Raw genomic sequence first — 13,603 nt, 5'->3', positions numbered from 1 at the left:
GGAGGAAAAAGCAATAGAAGGAGAGCTCCAACCTCTCTTTTACCCCTTTATCCCAGAAAGACTGTGAATACCACTTTTTTGGAGGTACTTTGGTGAAGGAAGTACCGTATCTTCTTTGTTTTCACCTGGTAAAATGCGTGACCGTAACAGCAGTGCAGTGGGTTTCTGGCATTGTGATGAAGTTGGTCTTAAACCTTTCTCTCGCCTCACTTCTGCTGGCCGAGGTCTGTCTGGTGCCTGGGGGGGGGGGGGGGGGGGGGCTGTGGTGCTGGCAAAGCAAAAGGTTGTGTGGTTGTGTGCGCTTCTGGTTGGAGCCACTGACTAAATCTCATAAACGTACTGCCTGAGCGAGAGGTGCCCGCGTGGGAGCAGGCGTAGCTCACCCGGAGAGGAACGTAGGTTGTTCTCATGGGGTCTGCCGGCACAGAGCGATAACTACATGTGAAAGGCAAACCCTGCAAGAAAAAAAAGATATTTAAAAAAAAAAAAAAAATCTGCATGTTAGGAGTTGTGGTTTACGTGGTGGTGGATTTTAATAGTCAAGCAGCCTTACCCTGCTGCTCAGGTACAGTGGAACAGAGCAGGGCTGGTGCTGCACACTGCAAAGGCAATTTGCCTCCCTTTTGACTGAAACAATTTAAATGAGAACGTTTACTTTGAGAAATTCATTAGTGTGTTAAGGAACTAACTAGCTGGAAGTAAAAATCTCCTGGAAAGATGGGATTCTGTGTAGTTCATGGCAGTTCATAGCCAGCCACAGGACCTGGTTGCATCCTGGATACAGAGACCTTATGGGTGTTTATATATACTTTTACGGATGTAAAAAAAAAATTTAGAGAAACCTCAAACTCTAGCAAGCAGCAAAACAATTAGGTTTTGTGGAATGAAATAAAAAGAGAGGTTAAATTATATTTTGATACGAGGGATAGCCTGTGCAGAATGAGAAATAGTGAAGGCACAGAGCTGCTTCCACACCTATGAAGTTCGGACGGGACAGGAGATACAGTGCAGCTTTGTGCTGCTAAACAGGCTTAAAATATTGATAATTCTATAACAGTAGACCTTAAAAATGTAAGTTCATGTTTTGAATAAATTTAAGGTGCTATTATATAACAACTTCAACTTTTTTTTCCTCTTTCCCTCCTACAGATCACACATCCGTGGGCGGGCTGGGAGACAGTTTTTATGAATATTTATTGAAAGCCTGGCTCATGTCAGACAAGATGGACACGGAGGCAAGGAAAATGTACGACGATGCAATTGAGGTGATTATGATTCATTGAGTTTTCCAGTACAGTGGTACTTAAAAACCATCTTTTACATTTAAAAAACAAAACAAACAAAAAAACCCCTAACTCGCCTCTTCCCCCCAAAACAAAAACCAACCAAAAACCCCACAGGGATTGCTTTGATTATGTAAGTTTTAAGAAATGCAGGGATGAATAATACTAGCTTTCACTCAGAGTAGTTTAAAATGTATTGTTGTGGAATACATCTGATGCAGATTATTGTGCTAAAAATAACCAGCTTGTCAAAAATGGTTTAATGTAAAAGCCTAAGCTATAGTTTATTGGAAAGAGATCCAGCAACCCTAAGGTGTGTGAGGAATGACCAAGTCACTTTTCTTTAGTGTTCAGAATCATTCTAGGAGTTGAAGTCCTGAATTGTTTTATTCTTTCAATTATTTTCTAAAATGTTTCAATGTTATAGTCCATACTTATCTTGTAAAACGTAGTTTGTACCCGTTTCTTGCTCTGTGACTCTTGTGATAGAGTGTGGCTCCCTCTGACAGACCCGTCGTGCTTGCCCAGGCAGGGCAGTACCGTGGGGCGGTTCGGTGGGCGTTGGGATGGGGGTGGGGGCCCTTTTGTGGTGCCTCTGAGCTTCATGCAGCCCTCTTGCTTGCTTAGTTTCCCCATACACAGGCATCTTCTTTCATCCGGCTCGCTTGTGCCCCTGCGTGCCAACATGCCTGTGCTACGGTTAAGACACATAGAGCGTAGCTAAGCTAATTTTAGTCATTAACCGTGCTACCAACAGCAGCAGGGACTGTCTAGTCTTGTCCACATGCAGACGTGTGTGGTGCCTAAGTTGTTCCATGCTCTAGGCATGCTGTGTTTCTTGCAACACAAGCTGTTAAAGCTTAGGTTTAGTATAGTCAGTCTCCTAAAACAAAACACCTGTTCTTGGAGTTCTCAAAATTCACATTTTAAAGGACGCATAGTGGAAGTTCAAATCCAAAAGTGCTTTGAAGCTGCACTATGTCTTATTCCTGACCTGAACTTGGTACGTTTGGCTTTCAGCTACTTGAACTTTTTCATTCCCTACATGTTTTAAAGGGTTATCTGCATCAGGTGGCTGGTTACTAACAAAGGTACGCTCAGCGTTCTCTCCTGAAGGAGAAATGCATTATTTTCTTTAGTCTCACAATATAAAACAGTTCTTGAATTATTTCTTAACCTTTTTGCTAAGTACTTTCAAGTGTCTTCAGTATGGAGACAAGAATATAATAGTTCTTATAATGTCATTGCCTGATCTGTTCTCAGTATCCTCCTCTTCATCCATCCAAGAGCTGTTTGCACTCTCCACCTTTGCTTTCCACTGTCATCCATCCACTTTCCAGTTGGTTTTGCTCAATGTGTGATCTTGTCTCTATTAAAATAAACACAATTGTTCAGGCAAAACCCATTTTGTCAGCTGCTCTGAATGATTTTACAGGACTGACTTTATCACTGTCTACAGCTCCATCAATTTTTGTGTAATCTCCAAATTTTTTTTAGCATTTGTTTCTTGCAGATCATTGGTAGAAATGCTCCCTAGCATTGAATAAAAGTATCTTTGCAGAATCTTCATGGGTGAGGGCTTTCCACAATTTTTTGTTTTCACTTTGAACTGTTCTAGCAAGCCAACTTTTAATCCACTTCATACGTGCTGCCCTGAATTTGTTTAGGACTAATGTCTTGTACAATACCAAGGAAATTCCTGGAATTCCTAATATTCCTAATACCAGCATGCACGTGTCAATGAAACATTTATTTTTAACACCACATCCTTCATTTTATATGATTTTTCTATTAATATTTTAAGATACTGTTAAAGCATCAGCTATTTCCCAGTCCTTTTGAACTTCCTTACCTTTCCAGGGTTTGTTAAAGTCAACATCAGTAGTTTAAAACAATAGTTGAGTACTTCTAATATTCTAAAATAGTCTATTGGGTCCTGTGGGTTTTAAAATGTTTAGCAGTTGATGTTTAACATGCATTGTAGTTACCATTGAAATATTTTATTCTGATTCCTAAACTGTGAGCACTTTAAAATTAGAGGAAATAAAACTTTCCCTTTCATCCTCTTCCCTGTAAGCCCAGTCTTGCAAACATTTTGTATGGGCAAATCTCTGTCTCTGCATGGAGACACAGCAAAGCAGATCTGGGACTAGATGAAAACACGCTGTGGATAGGAGGGAGAAGGAGCTGAGCTGCTCGCACTTCGTGTGACATGACCTGCAGCGCAAGCATCAGCTGGTTTCCTCTTCAACTTTCTCTCATCTAAGCCCACTGTGTATGTTTGAATCTGCATGAACCGTACTGTTTAATGCGTTGTGGAGCATCCTTCTGGTTCAGGGTTTGTGTTTGTCGCAGGTCCTGTGTGACATTGGAAGATGTGGGCAAAGACTCAGTGAGTAGGATTTGTTTTGCTTAATTGCAATTTGAATTTTTATTTTAAAACTTAACATATTTTTAAGAGCCCATTCCCTTACTATTCTTTCATTGTTGCCCATAACATAGGTCTTCCTCCATAGCTGACACTTCTTATTCTTTGTTTTTCAAAACTTGGAGCAAAAGCTCATCACATCATTTATGCAAGCAGAAGGGGGAAGGTGTAAAATACATTCCTCCCACTCCATACAGCGTTGGGAATGTTCTCAGCACCTGCCAGTCTAAAAGAAGGTCTCTGTCCAGCCACACTTCACTCCTTAGCTTAGGAGATAGCCAGCCATACCCTAACTCTCAAGACTTGCAGTAGGCAGTGATACCCCATTCCTTGGTGGTATTAAGAGGAAGAAAGATAACAGCGTCTGTTCTTCAGATGTTATGATTTCCAGTCCATGGCATATGAAGTGTTACCAGTCACTGCATACTTCATAACCAGAGTACAAACGAGTTCTGCATCTGTGACCTCTGCATGCTGTGTAACAGCAGTGCAGTCTTCCACTGTAAAGGACACTTCATTTCTATGTCCTAGTATGTAGATTCACAGCTGTGATAAAAGCTGAAATTGTGAAATTTGCTGAGAATTCTTTGTTGGTATAAATATTGAGGTTGGGCCTCTTAACTTTGATTTCAACAATATTGTGTGGACCTCCCAGCTAGTCTAGTTTAAAGTGTCTTTTCTCCTTCTCGCATCAGCTGGAGGATAAGGAAGCTTCCCTTTGATCTGTTGCCTTGAGTAGTCTAGTCTGTTAGGCTCACAAATTTGATCCTCACTTTTCGTACTGCACAGCATTAGGTAGCTAAAAGGATTTAGCCTTGTGTTTGACCATCATAACATAGCACGGCAGCTCAGAAAACGTTTTTTTTTTTTCTTTTTTGTAGTCATAAAAATCGCAGAAAGCATGAACATCAGGTAGAGAACATTGTCATTTCACATCGTGGCCTATTGTTTTGGGCATTTCACAGACTACAGAAGCTTCTTCCTGCAGTTAATCTCTTCGTTGATGTGAACAAAATCTTGTCTTTGGGAGCTTAAGGATACGTGCCCACTCTGGTGGGTGGGTACTCGTGGTCCAGTGGTATGGTGTTGCTCTACGTACCCCTCGGGGTGCTCTGTGGCCCCAGGCACCCAGCCCAGGGTACAAATGTCACATCTGTCCAAACCTGCTCAGCTTTTCTTGTCTGCTAGTCAGTGCTGCCAGCAGTGCCCAGCAGTTCCTTGGTAGCTATGTAAATATCGATTGTCCTTTGTATACAGTTAGCAAGTCGTGGGTTGTTGAATGATGAAGTATTTTGAGAGGGTTGCATTTTTTTTTTTTTTTGGTCAGGCTTCCTTTCTAACTCCTAAGACTTCAGCAGCCAACAGAACTTCATTTTCAGATTTCAAAAACTACCCCTTACACAAGACAGCGATGTTCAAGTTCAGAAGATGTGCTCTCTATGTAGAAGAGAGGCATATTGCGCCTAGGTGATGTTCTTCAGTCAAACCCTGAAAGCGAGTTTAGAATGGAGTAGCTTGTGGAGACGTGTATAAATTTGCCCTTTGCTGCCTGGTGCCAACCACAGCGGTTTTGTCACCCTGGAAATGCTCCTGCAACCATTTAGTCCTCAACAGTTATGAAATTACATAAAGATACAACTCAAAAGGGAATTTCACACAACATTTGGGAAAAATGGAGTTTTCCTTCAGGAAATAAATAATCTAAACCCTTTTAAGTCTTTTTGCTCTATAGTAAAAGTGGCTTTCCTTTAAAAAGGACTTCTCAACTTTTATGTATCATATGGTCAAAAAAATCCTATAATCATAATGTCAGTGTTTTCACAGTCTAGGGTAATTGAATGAACAGCGATGGTGCTAAAGGCGTCAGTATCATCTTCAGTGGCAGAATTTTCAGCACATCCAATCTTTCCTCTACCTGTACTTCCAGAACAAAGGGGCTTGGACGGTCACCCACCTCGGGGTCCCCGGCCACAGCAGCCCTGGTGTCGTGCCAGTCCTCATGGCCAATTTGTTAGACAGCCACTCTGGCAGCTGTCAGAGGCTTAGTGGTTTCTGCTCCATCAGTTATTTCTGTGTTGTTCTTGCTGGATCCTGCCGTCAGGACAACCTTCAGATCCATCAGTGGTATTAGTGAAGAAATGAACCCAACAGGAATGCAGACCAGCACTTCCCTGTCGTCACCTTCAGAACTCACAGGCTCGGTGGAGGACAGTGGAGAAATTTTACCATCCCAGTGATGGCTCAGTCCCCGGTGGAAGTAAGGAGCGGGGCCCTACTGATGGTAATGCCGTCTTCTCCCTGTAATCTGCTGCACTGGCTTTTAGCTAGTGCACTCGCCGTGGCCATATGGGCACTGCCAGACCTTTGCTGGCTGCATGGCTGAGGTGTAGATTCGCATCGCTATAACTGTTCTGAGAAGTTGCTCCAGGCAATACAGCATCTCAAGTCAAGAACGTATTCAGAAAACCATCCAGGAACACATACATATTCAGAAACACAGCTATTTCATACTACCGTTTATATTATCGTCTTCCCCAGATGAGGCTCCTAATCTTACAAACTCTTGCCTTTTCTAACTGTAATTTCAAAAACTTTGTTTCTAAGAATTTTTTTTTTGTTGAAGAAAACTTTGAAAGGCTTTCAGATGTTATTTCAGTACCTGGATGGAGGAATTCCATGTTACAAAATCTTGCTGGCTTTAATACAGCTGCTTCAACAGTCCTCTACCAGTTAAGCATCAGCTTGATTAAAAAAACAAACAAACAAAAAAAAAAACCAAAACAACCCAAACTTGAAATACCTACTGCGGTCACAGAAGAGCTTGAAGCTTTTTGTTTGTCCATTTTGTGGAAAACAAAAGTCTCCCTTTTTTCTTATTTGGAAATTGGTTATTTCACTGTCCACTAGTAAACCTGAAGTACAAGTTGCAAGCTTATTAATCTATTTATTAAATCTCTGTTGCAGCGAACTGCATAGTTTGTGCTGTGTAGATAGCAAGGAGACAGTGGCGTGCAGCAGACATGACCTCCACATCCATGATACCCGCTTTAGTTGTATGCGAGATCCTCTGCCTGTGTGTTCTCAACTGTATTTTGCACTAAAACTAGATACATTGTGGACATTTGGGGTGTCGTTTGCTGCAGGTACCAGAAGGGTGATGGGCAAGGGGTGTTCACTGCTGGAATGGATCTTGAGGGTGGCAAGAACAGTAAATGCCTTTTTAATGGCACTTTAATCCTTCAACTCTAATCAGCCTTGGAATACTCTGACCAGTCACGGGTCGCGCACTTTGAAGGAAGTTGTGAACCCATCAGACAGTTATGTGTAGAAGTACAAAGGAGATTTCTGGAAAGAAGATAAGAATAATGTCTCCATGGTAAAGAAGATAGTGGTCTTTATTGTAGGACTGAAACTGTAACGAGATTCTAGTCACAAGAAAAACTGTCTAATGCTAAGGTAGAAAGTACTGCGGTAGACTGTGGGGATTGTGAAGCTCTGAAAGAAGTAAATGTGTTGTTCCATGTAGTTTGAAAACTAAGGTCGACTATTCTCCTACTACCACAATAATACCATTTATAAGTCAAAAGCAACAGCATCTATTGGTACAAATGTGCAAAGAAAAAGCAGGAGTTGCCTCACCTATAAAATAATGTGGTTTTGTGAACAGCTGCTCTAACCTTCACCCATCCCTTGACTGTGTACAATCAGAAAGCTGCTGTGAAGAAGCAGATAGAAGGTGGCTGGAGCATTCCTGTTAATTAATGCTATTAAAGACTGATTGAGAGTGCAGGTGCTGCCTTTATATGTGTTGCTGACCAAAAGTTTCCAGCATAGGTGTATTTTTTAACTACACACAGACTGTACAGCAGCGCGAATGGGTACTTGTCTGAGTTAATAAGTAAACAAATATTGTTGGAGCTGTAAAATTTGTGCTGATTTCTCAGCTAAAAGTGCAATGTAATCTGTGTCGTTATTTTCCTGTGTTTGATTTCATTAGCATCGTTTAGCAGTTGCGGTATTTTTTTGTGTGCATTGAAATTAAATTCTTACGGTTGTTTGTTCCTGTAGTGCTCAGAAATGAATCTGAAAGAAGAAAATTCTTTTTGTTTGGAAAACAGTACATTTATTCCTTGAAGGTGAGCTAGGTGAGCTGGTATGTAAAACTTGCATGTGAAACAATATTTAAAAGTTCTCTTAATCTTCTTGTAGGCCATAGAAAAACATCTCATCAGGAAGTCCAATGGAGGACTGACCTTCATTGGGGAGTGGAAGAACGGGCACCTTGAAAGAAAGATGGGCCATTTGACCTGTTTTGCAGGGGGAATGTTTGCCCTTGGAGCAGACGGTTCCAGAGATGATAAAGCTGGACATTATTTGCAGCTTGGAGCTGAAATTGCACATACGTGTCATGAGTCATACGACAGGACAAGTAAGATAACATTGCTGATCTGGTTATTTCTGTAGTTGAAATACAGAAACTGTCATAATCATTTTAAGTTTTGTTATGGACATATGCCTTGTCTAACACGTACTGGTTTTATACCAGTATAACTTCTTACAACCCATGTATTTACTTCTGATCTACATCATGGTGAGTAAATGTAAAAATAGTCTTTATATGGTTCCTTCCTGCACATTTATCCCTGTTTTTAGATTAGTCAGCTAAGATGGGTGATATGGGCACAGGGAGGAAGGAGTGTGTGTGAACTTCTGTCTTCCACAATATATAGGGCAGGTTTTCATTTCATATATACTGTTCTTACAGTTACGTAGAGTGAAAAATTTGCAAATAATACCTTTTACTGTTTTCAGTAACAGTGTATTCTGGGTAAGTACAATTAAACCAGAGAGAAGGAAGATGAGTATGGCAATGGTGAGATGGCCAAAGACGTGAGTAGTGCAGAGGCAATATCAGACTTCATTGTTGGGCTGGAAGTTTCTCAAGTTCAGTCTTTTGGACCAGGTTTATTTTCCATCTTTAATAGTAACCTTGATGCATAAAGTCCAAGTGTGCTGATGGCACTTACAGCGGCTGTGAAGTCCTAAGACACAATTAAAACAGAAGAGTCTTAGAGCAGTAAACAGGAAGATGTTGAGGACTGGACTGTCAGAAATAAGTTCGCTAGAAAAAAAGGCAGGAGCTCTTTCTGTAAACTGGGAGTTGAAAAATGCCAGTGCAGTCCCAGTCTGTATCAGCTGTAAAATTTCCAGCAGAGATTAGTGCGTTAAAAGACACCTATAATTTGTCATCCAGAATATGCTGTATAAATCTGAATTTCAAGCAGAACAGATGCAGAGAAGGACCAACAGAGTTATTAGAGCAAGAGAGCTTTTATCTTACAATAGGAAAATAAGAGAGCTTGGCCTGCTCAGACTAGAAAAATAATGCCAAAGAAGGGTATAAGTTTGTTGTCATCTTAAGGGGTAAACACTGAAAAGAAATAGAGTTATTTTAAGACGTAAACAACAGAGCTGTACCAAGAGCAAGATTTGTAAGCACCCATGAATAAATGTAGGTTGGAAATTGGAAATGGCTTTGTGTAGCCATCAGAGAAGTGAGCTTCTGAAATAACTTCCCAGTAGAAGTAATGGTAACTAAAACTCAAGGAGTTTTAAGGTGAGAATTCATGCGTTTATTCACAAGATCATGTAGTATCATTGTGTAATTGCCTGTCATTTTAAAGAATTCAATCATATGAGTGATACTTCTACCCGGGTGGCAACAGCCTTAAAAAGGGAGAAGAAAAAATGTGGGGATGCTTAAGGAAAAAGGGAGGACGGAGTAGCTATTGTTGCATTCTGAAAAACTGTGTTTAAATGTTTAATTCAACACTTAAAAACAAGCAATGCTAAATTCACAGTTGTTTGTGCAGTCCTAATTTCATTCCTTCAGGTGTTTATTCTGTACCCTAAATAAATCAAAAGATGGAGGGGATAAAAGTTTCGGTGACGTATTTAATGACTATATAAGAACACACATACGTAAGAAACAGACTGAAAGTTGTGCAGACAGCTATAAATTTGCAGTGCCCTAGTTTTCTTTTGTTCAGTCGTGCAATCTCAGGAATGTGGAGAGAGATATTTGGGGTTTTTTTGCCTGGACTGATTTTTCAAAGAAAATAAAAGAACTGTTATGTGTGAAATGTCAACTTCATTATGCTTTAACAGAAAGATTTGAGGGATAATTGTACACTTTAATGACAGAACTAGCTGGTTGCAGAAAAAAACCCTCTCTTTCAGAGGGTAGATAGTCATCCTGGTTCAGCTGGTAGGTTTATGTTTCAGTCAGCAAAGGGGAGAGCCTGATCCCTTACTGCTATAGACCTGGAGAACTCTTGCCCCATTTGGTGGCCCCAGAGGAGAGAGCAAGGTGCTGAGGCTGTGCTGAGGGTACAGAGCTCTTTTCTTCAGACAAAACAGCCACAACTGTCCCTTCCTGTGTCTTCCCAGGGCTGCTCGTAACAAACTGCAGTATAAGCCTGGTTTTATAATATTTTAGTATAAAAATACTTTATGAAGCAACCTGAATTTTCATAAGGAAAAAATAAATGCTGTTTCAAGGTCCAGTCTCGGCAAAATCAACACAGAATTTCACAGAATAAAAGCACTTCTGGAAAAGAGAAGCATTATATTGTCAGCTGTCAGCAACCTGTTGCACATATTGCAGGTATGAAAGCCTGTTTTAAAAAAAGAATAATAATTTGCTATTTCAGAAAGTTTGCCTGAAGCCGTATTTGCTGCTATCTTTACAATAATGTTCTCATGAATTATGGAATACAATCTCCTGAAATTCTGATTTGAAATCGTGCTTTCCCTGTCTTGCATAAATAAACAAACACGGTGACATGGCAGATGAATTAGGGTCCAGGACTTCTGGGGTTTCAGGTAAAATTCCACTGGAGTAACTTTGATCTGGATGGATTCTACCAGTGTGATATTAAGTAAAACGCTCTTGTCTTGCAGTAACAGTCCACGTGCCTATTTAGCATTGAGGTGATTTTCTGCCATGACATTCGTGGCTGGAGGTTCTTGATGTATTAGGATTTTTTAAGGCAATAATAGTGTCCTCTCAGGTCACTCTCATACATTACCCTGTGTCTCCAGATAAACTCAATCACCCTCTGTAAGGCAGAGCATTTGTGGTAAGCTCAGCCTTCTTTAACAAAAGGCGGCCTTACTTATTTTGTCAAGCTAATTTATAACCCTTTCACTTGTTCTTGTATGTTTGCCTCTCTTTCGTTCACTTGTTATCACAATTGATGTGAGAAGTCGCCTGTTGAATTATGATTGCCCAAACTCTCATCACTTCTAAGACCATCTCTCTGGTCCCTTGATTACATTTGCTTCTGTTGATGGCTCCTCAGACCCTCAAGGTCTTAGGCCATTATGAATCCTTCTCTGCTTTCTGGTCTGCCCCTTGATGTCAAGCATTCTGTCGCCATCCAGTTTGTGCTCTCAGCAGTGCACCTTCCTGGCGCTGCAGAGCTCCTGCCCCAGCTGGCAGTTATACCCTCCTCTCCCAGCTGCCCGGGGCAGCAGCAGATGGTGTCGCAGGAATTCCATCCAGGCCTAGCTGGGTTACAGTGCTCCCAAACAGATGATAACCGTTCCTCGACTCAGATACTTCTTTTAGGTTCCCCAGAAGCATGCTAAAAAGATGTGTGTTTTGCCACCAGTTGTTTGGGGAGGATTGAGCACCACCCTGCAGACAGAAAAGCATCCTGCTTCTTCACCTCTTTACTGGTGAAAAAATATCCTCTGCTTCCCATCCTTTCATTGCGTTTTGGTAAATAACTTCGCCATGTAACCAGCAGAAGTTGCCACATGGTCACGGATTTGCACAGTAATTTGTTGACTGACTGACTTGCTTAGCCTTGGCATCATTGGGGTGAGAGCTTTCCACTGTCATCCTGGCTATTCCTTAGTCCCCTGGAATGTGTATTTAGTGATCCCTTGCAGGTTTTTTGGATGCTCACAGTGCGTCACTGGGGCTTGCTGAAGATTTTAGGACATTTCTTAACTTCATTGAAAGTGTGGCACAGGCTAAAGCCCACCATCACATTTGGACAGATTGTTGCTGGCGTGACACCGTGCCACATCTCCCGACAAATAAATAAGGCCAACCTCAGATCTGTGAAGCTACCTTAGAGAGGCCACAGCCTGTTGCACCTGCATGTCTCACTGGGTCAAGCAACGATACTTGATCTCAACCCACACAACTTGGTCTCTTCCTCATTAGCTAACACCGTGATTGTTGGTAGTTGCTGCTGCTCTAGCCAGGATTACTCAGCACTAAGATGAATAGTTTTTTCATAGATGTAGATGTTGAGGAAGGATGAAACCCCATTTGGACTTACAAGGGCCGCACGTGTTCATCACCATCCTGAGCTTATGGACGGAGGAGATCATTGCAGCTCTGCAGAGAGAAGGGCTTTCGTCTTTTGTCTCTTAAATTCAAGGATACTTTATTCTACATCTCAGTCAAAACAGGTAACAGGAGGTGGGTCTTGTGGTAGAAACAGACCTATTCCAGTTCAAAAGTCAGGTGCTTGACTTCTGCACAGATCTGAGGCTTTTCATAAGGTACTTGGCCTTCGTAGTAACCAACTTGGGTGAAAGTATCTGCTTTTGTTACCCAAGTGGCTGAGTAATTAAAAGCAGGTTAATAATTCGCTTCAGGTTAGCTTGGGGCTTTTTAGCTTTGGACAGTTAAATTGAGTCAACACCCTGCTGTTTTTTGGGAGCAAGTCTTCCAGACCTACCCCCCAAGAAGATTCTGCTGTCCTTCCTACACATGCTTTTTGCTCATATCAAGCCCAAGTCTTATTGTCCAAAGGTAAAGCGGTCTGTCTATATGTGACAGCTTTCTCCTCTGTGGCTTGTTACAAGTTCTGTCTTAATCCTTCTAGATGTTGCTCCATCCTTTGTGTTCTCTTTCCCACTAGATTGCTTTCTGTCAGCATGTAAGTTACCCATGTCATCTCTCATGACAATGCCTGTTCCACAGTGCTGATAAGTACAGAGAAGCTGGAAAGTCCTTGCGACCATTCCTGGTGTATTTCCATGGGCATTATGTCCCAGTGACAACTGGCATCCTGCCATGTAAGCAAGGAGAGGTTTATGCAGGGACACAGTCTCTCTGATAATCCGATTCACCTATCAGTGTTCTACAGGAATATCTGAGAGAAGACCTCAGACTCCTGAGTTTGTGGGCTGGAGGGGTGGCTGGGGATATCCTGAGAAGCTCAGGCCCTTCTCATGGCTCTGTGAAAATCCTGGTAGGTTCTGCTTAAGCTGAGGACCAGTCCATAGCACTTTCTGTAGGATGCCTTCCTAACTCACCAGCTGGAGGAAGCTGATGGCCTTTGGAAGGTGAAGGCAGGGGGTACAGGCATGATTCTGATCTGCCTCCGAGCAAGGGATTTGTGTTTCCAGGATCCATTGAACTTGTCAGGTTGAGACCCCTGAGGCTCTTCCTCTCATCAGGAAGTTGTGACTGCATGTGGCACCCCTTGGAAACACCAAAGATTTGAGATTTATTGACAGTCCAAGTCAGAAAACTTAACCATAACCAGGATTTTCTTGTGATCTGTAATCTACACGTGCCTCTGCTTCCCACCTGCTCTGCTTTTTTCCGTACCATAACCTATTGATAATTATCACTGCAGTCATCCTAAATCTCCCATCCTGTGACGGGAAATGTGAAGGTTTTTCTGTAGTCGCGCGTGCTCTCAGTTTGGAGAGATGATTGAGAGAACCAAAGAGAGAAGTACGCCCTGATCTTCATGCCCCTGTGCCGGCACAGCACAAGGAGTCACGCTGCTGTCGGTGGGCACTGGTAAGGCTAAAGGAATACAGCTTCACGTGCTCTGGGGGCAAGTTTCTCCGTGTT

General features: G+C 41.9%; 1 protein-coding gene across 3 annotated transcripts in view; it reads left to right on the top strand.

Moving 5' to 3' along the window:
* The window catches only part of MAN1A2 (mannosidase alpha class 1A member 2), a 145,109-nt gene that overhangs the window by 110,628 nt on the left and 20,878 nt on the right, over positions 1 to 13,603 (top strand). For all 3 annotated transcript variants that reach the window (XR_008747709.1, XM_055807498.1, XM_055807497.1), the window contains exons 9-10: positions 1,150 to 1,265; positions 7,921 to 8,140. Coding sequence is in view for 2 of the 3 variants with exons in the window: in XM_055807498.1 (XP_055663473.1) it covers positions 1,150 to 1,265; positions 7,921 to 8,140 (336 nt within the window). In the remaining variant the exon portion in view is untranslated. The remainder of the gene's footprint in view (positions 1 to 1,149; positions 1,266 to 7,920; positions 8,141 to 13,603) is intronic.

Source organism: Falco peregrinus, chromosome 6, assembly GCF_023634155.1.
Source record: "Falco peregrinus isolate bFalPer1 chromosome 6, bFalPer1.pri, whole genome shotgun sequence".
In the NCBI taxonomy this organism is placed as follows: domain Eukaryota; kingdom Metazoa; phylum Chordata; class Aves; order Falconiformes; family Falconidae; genus Falco; species Falco peregrinus.
Note: the sequence above shows the minus strand (reverse complement) of the source record. Positions and strands in the feature narration are given on the sequence as shown.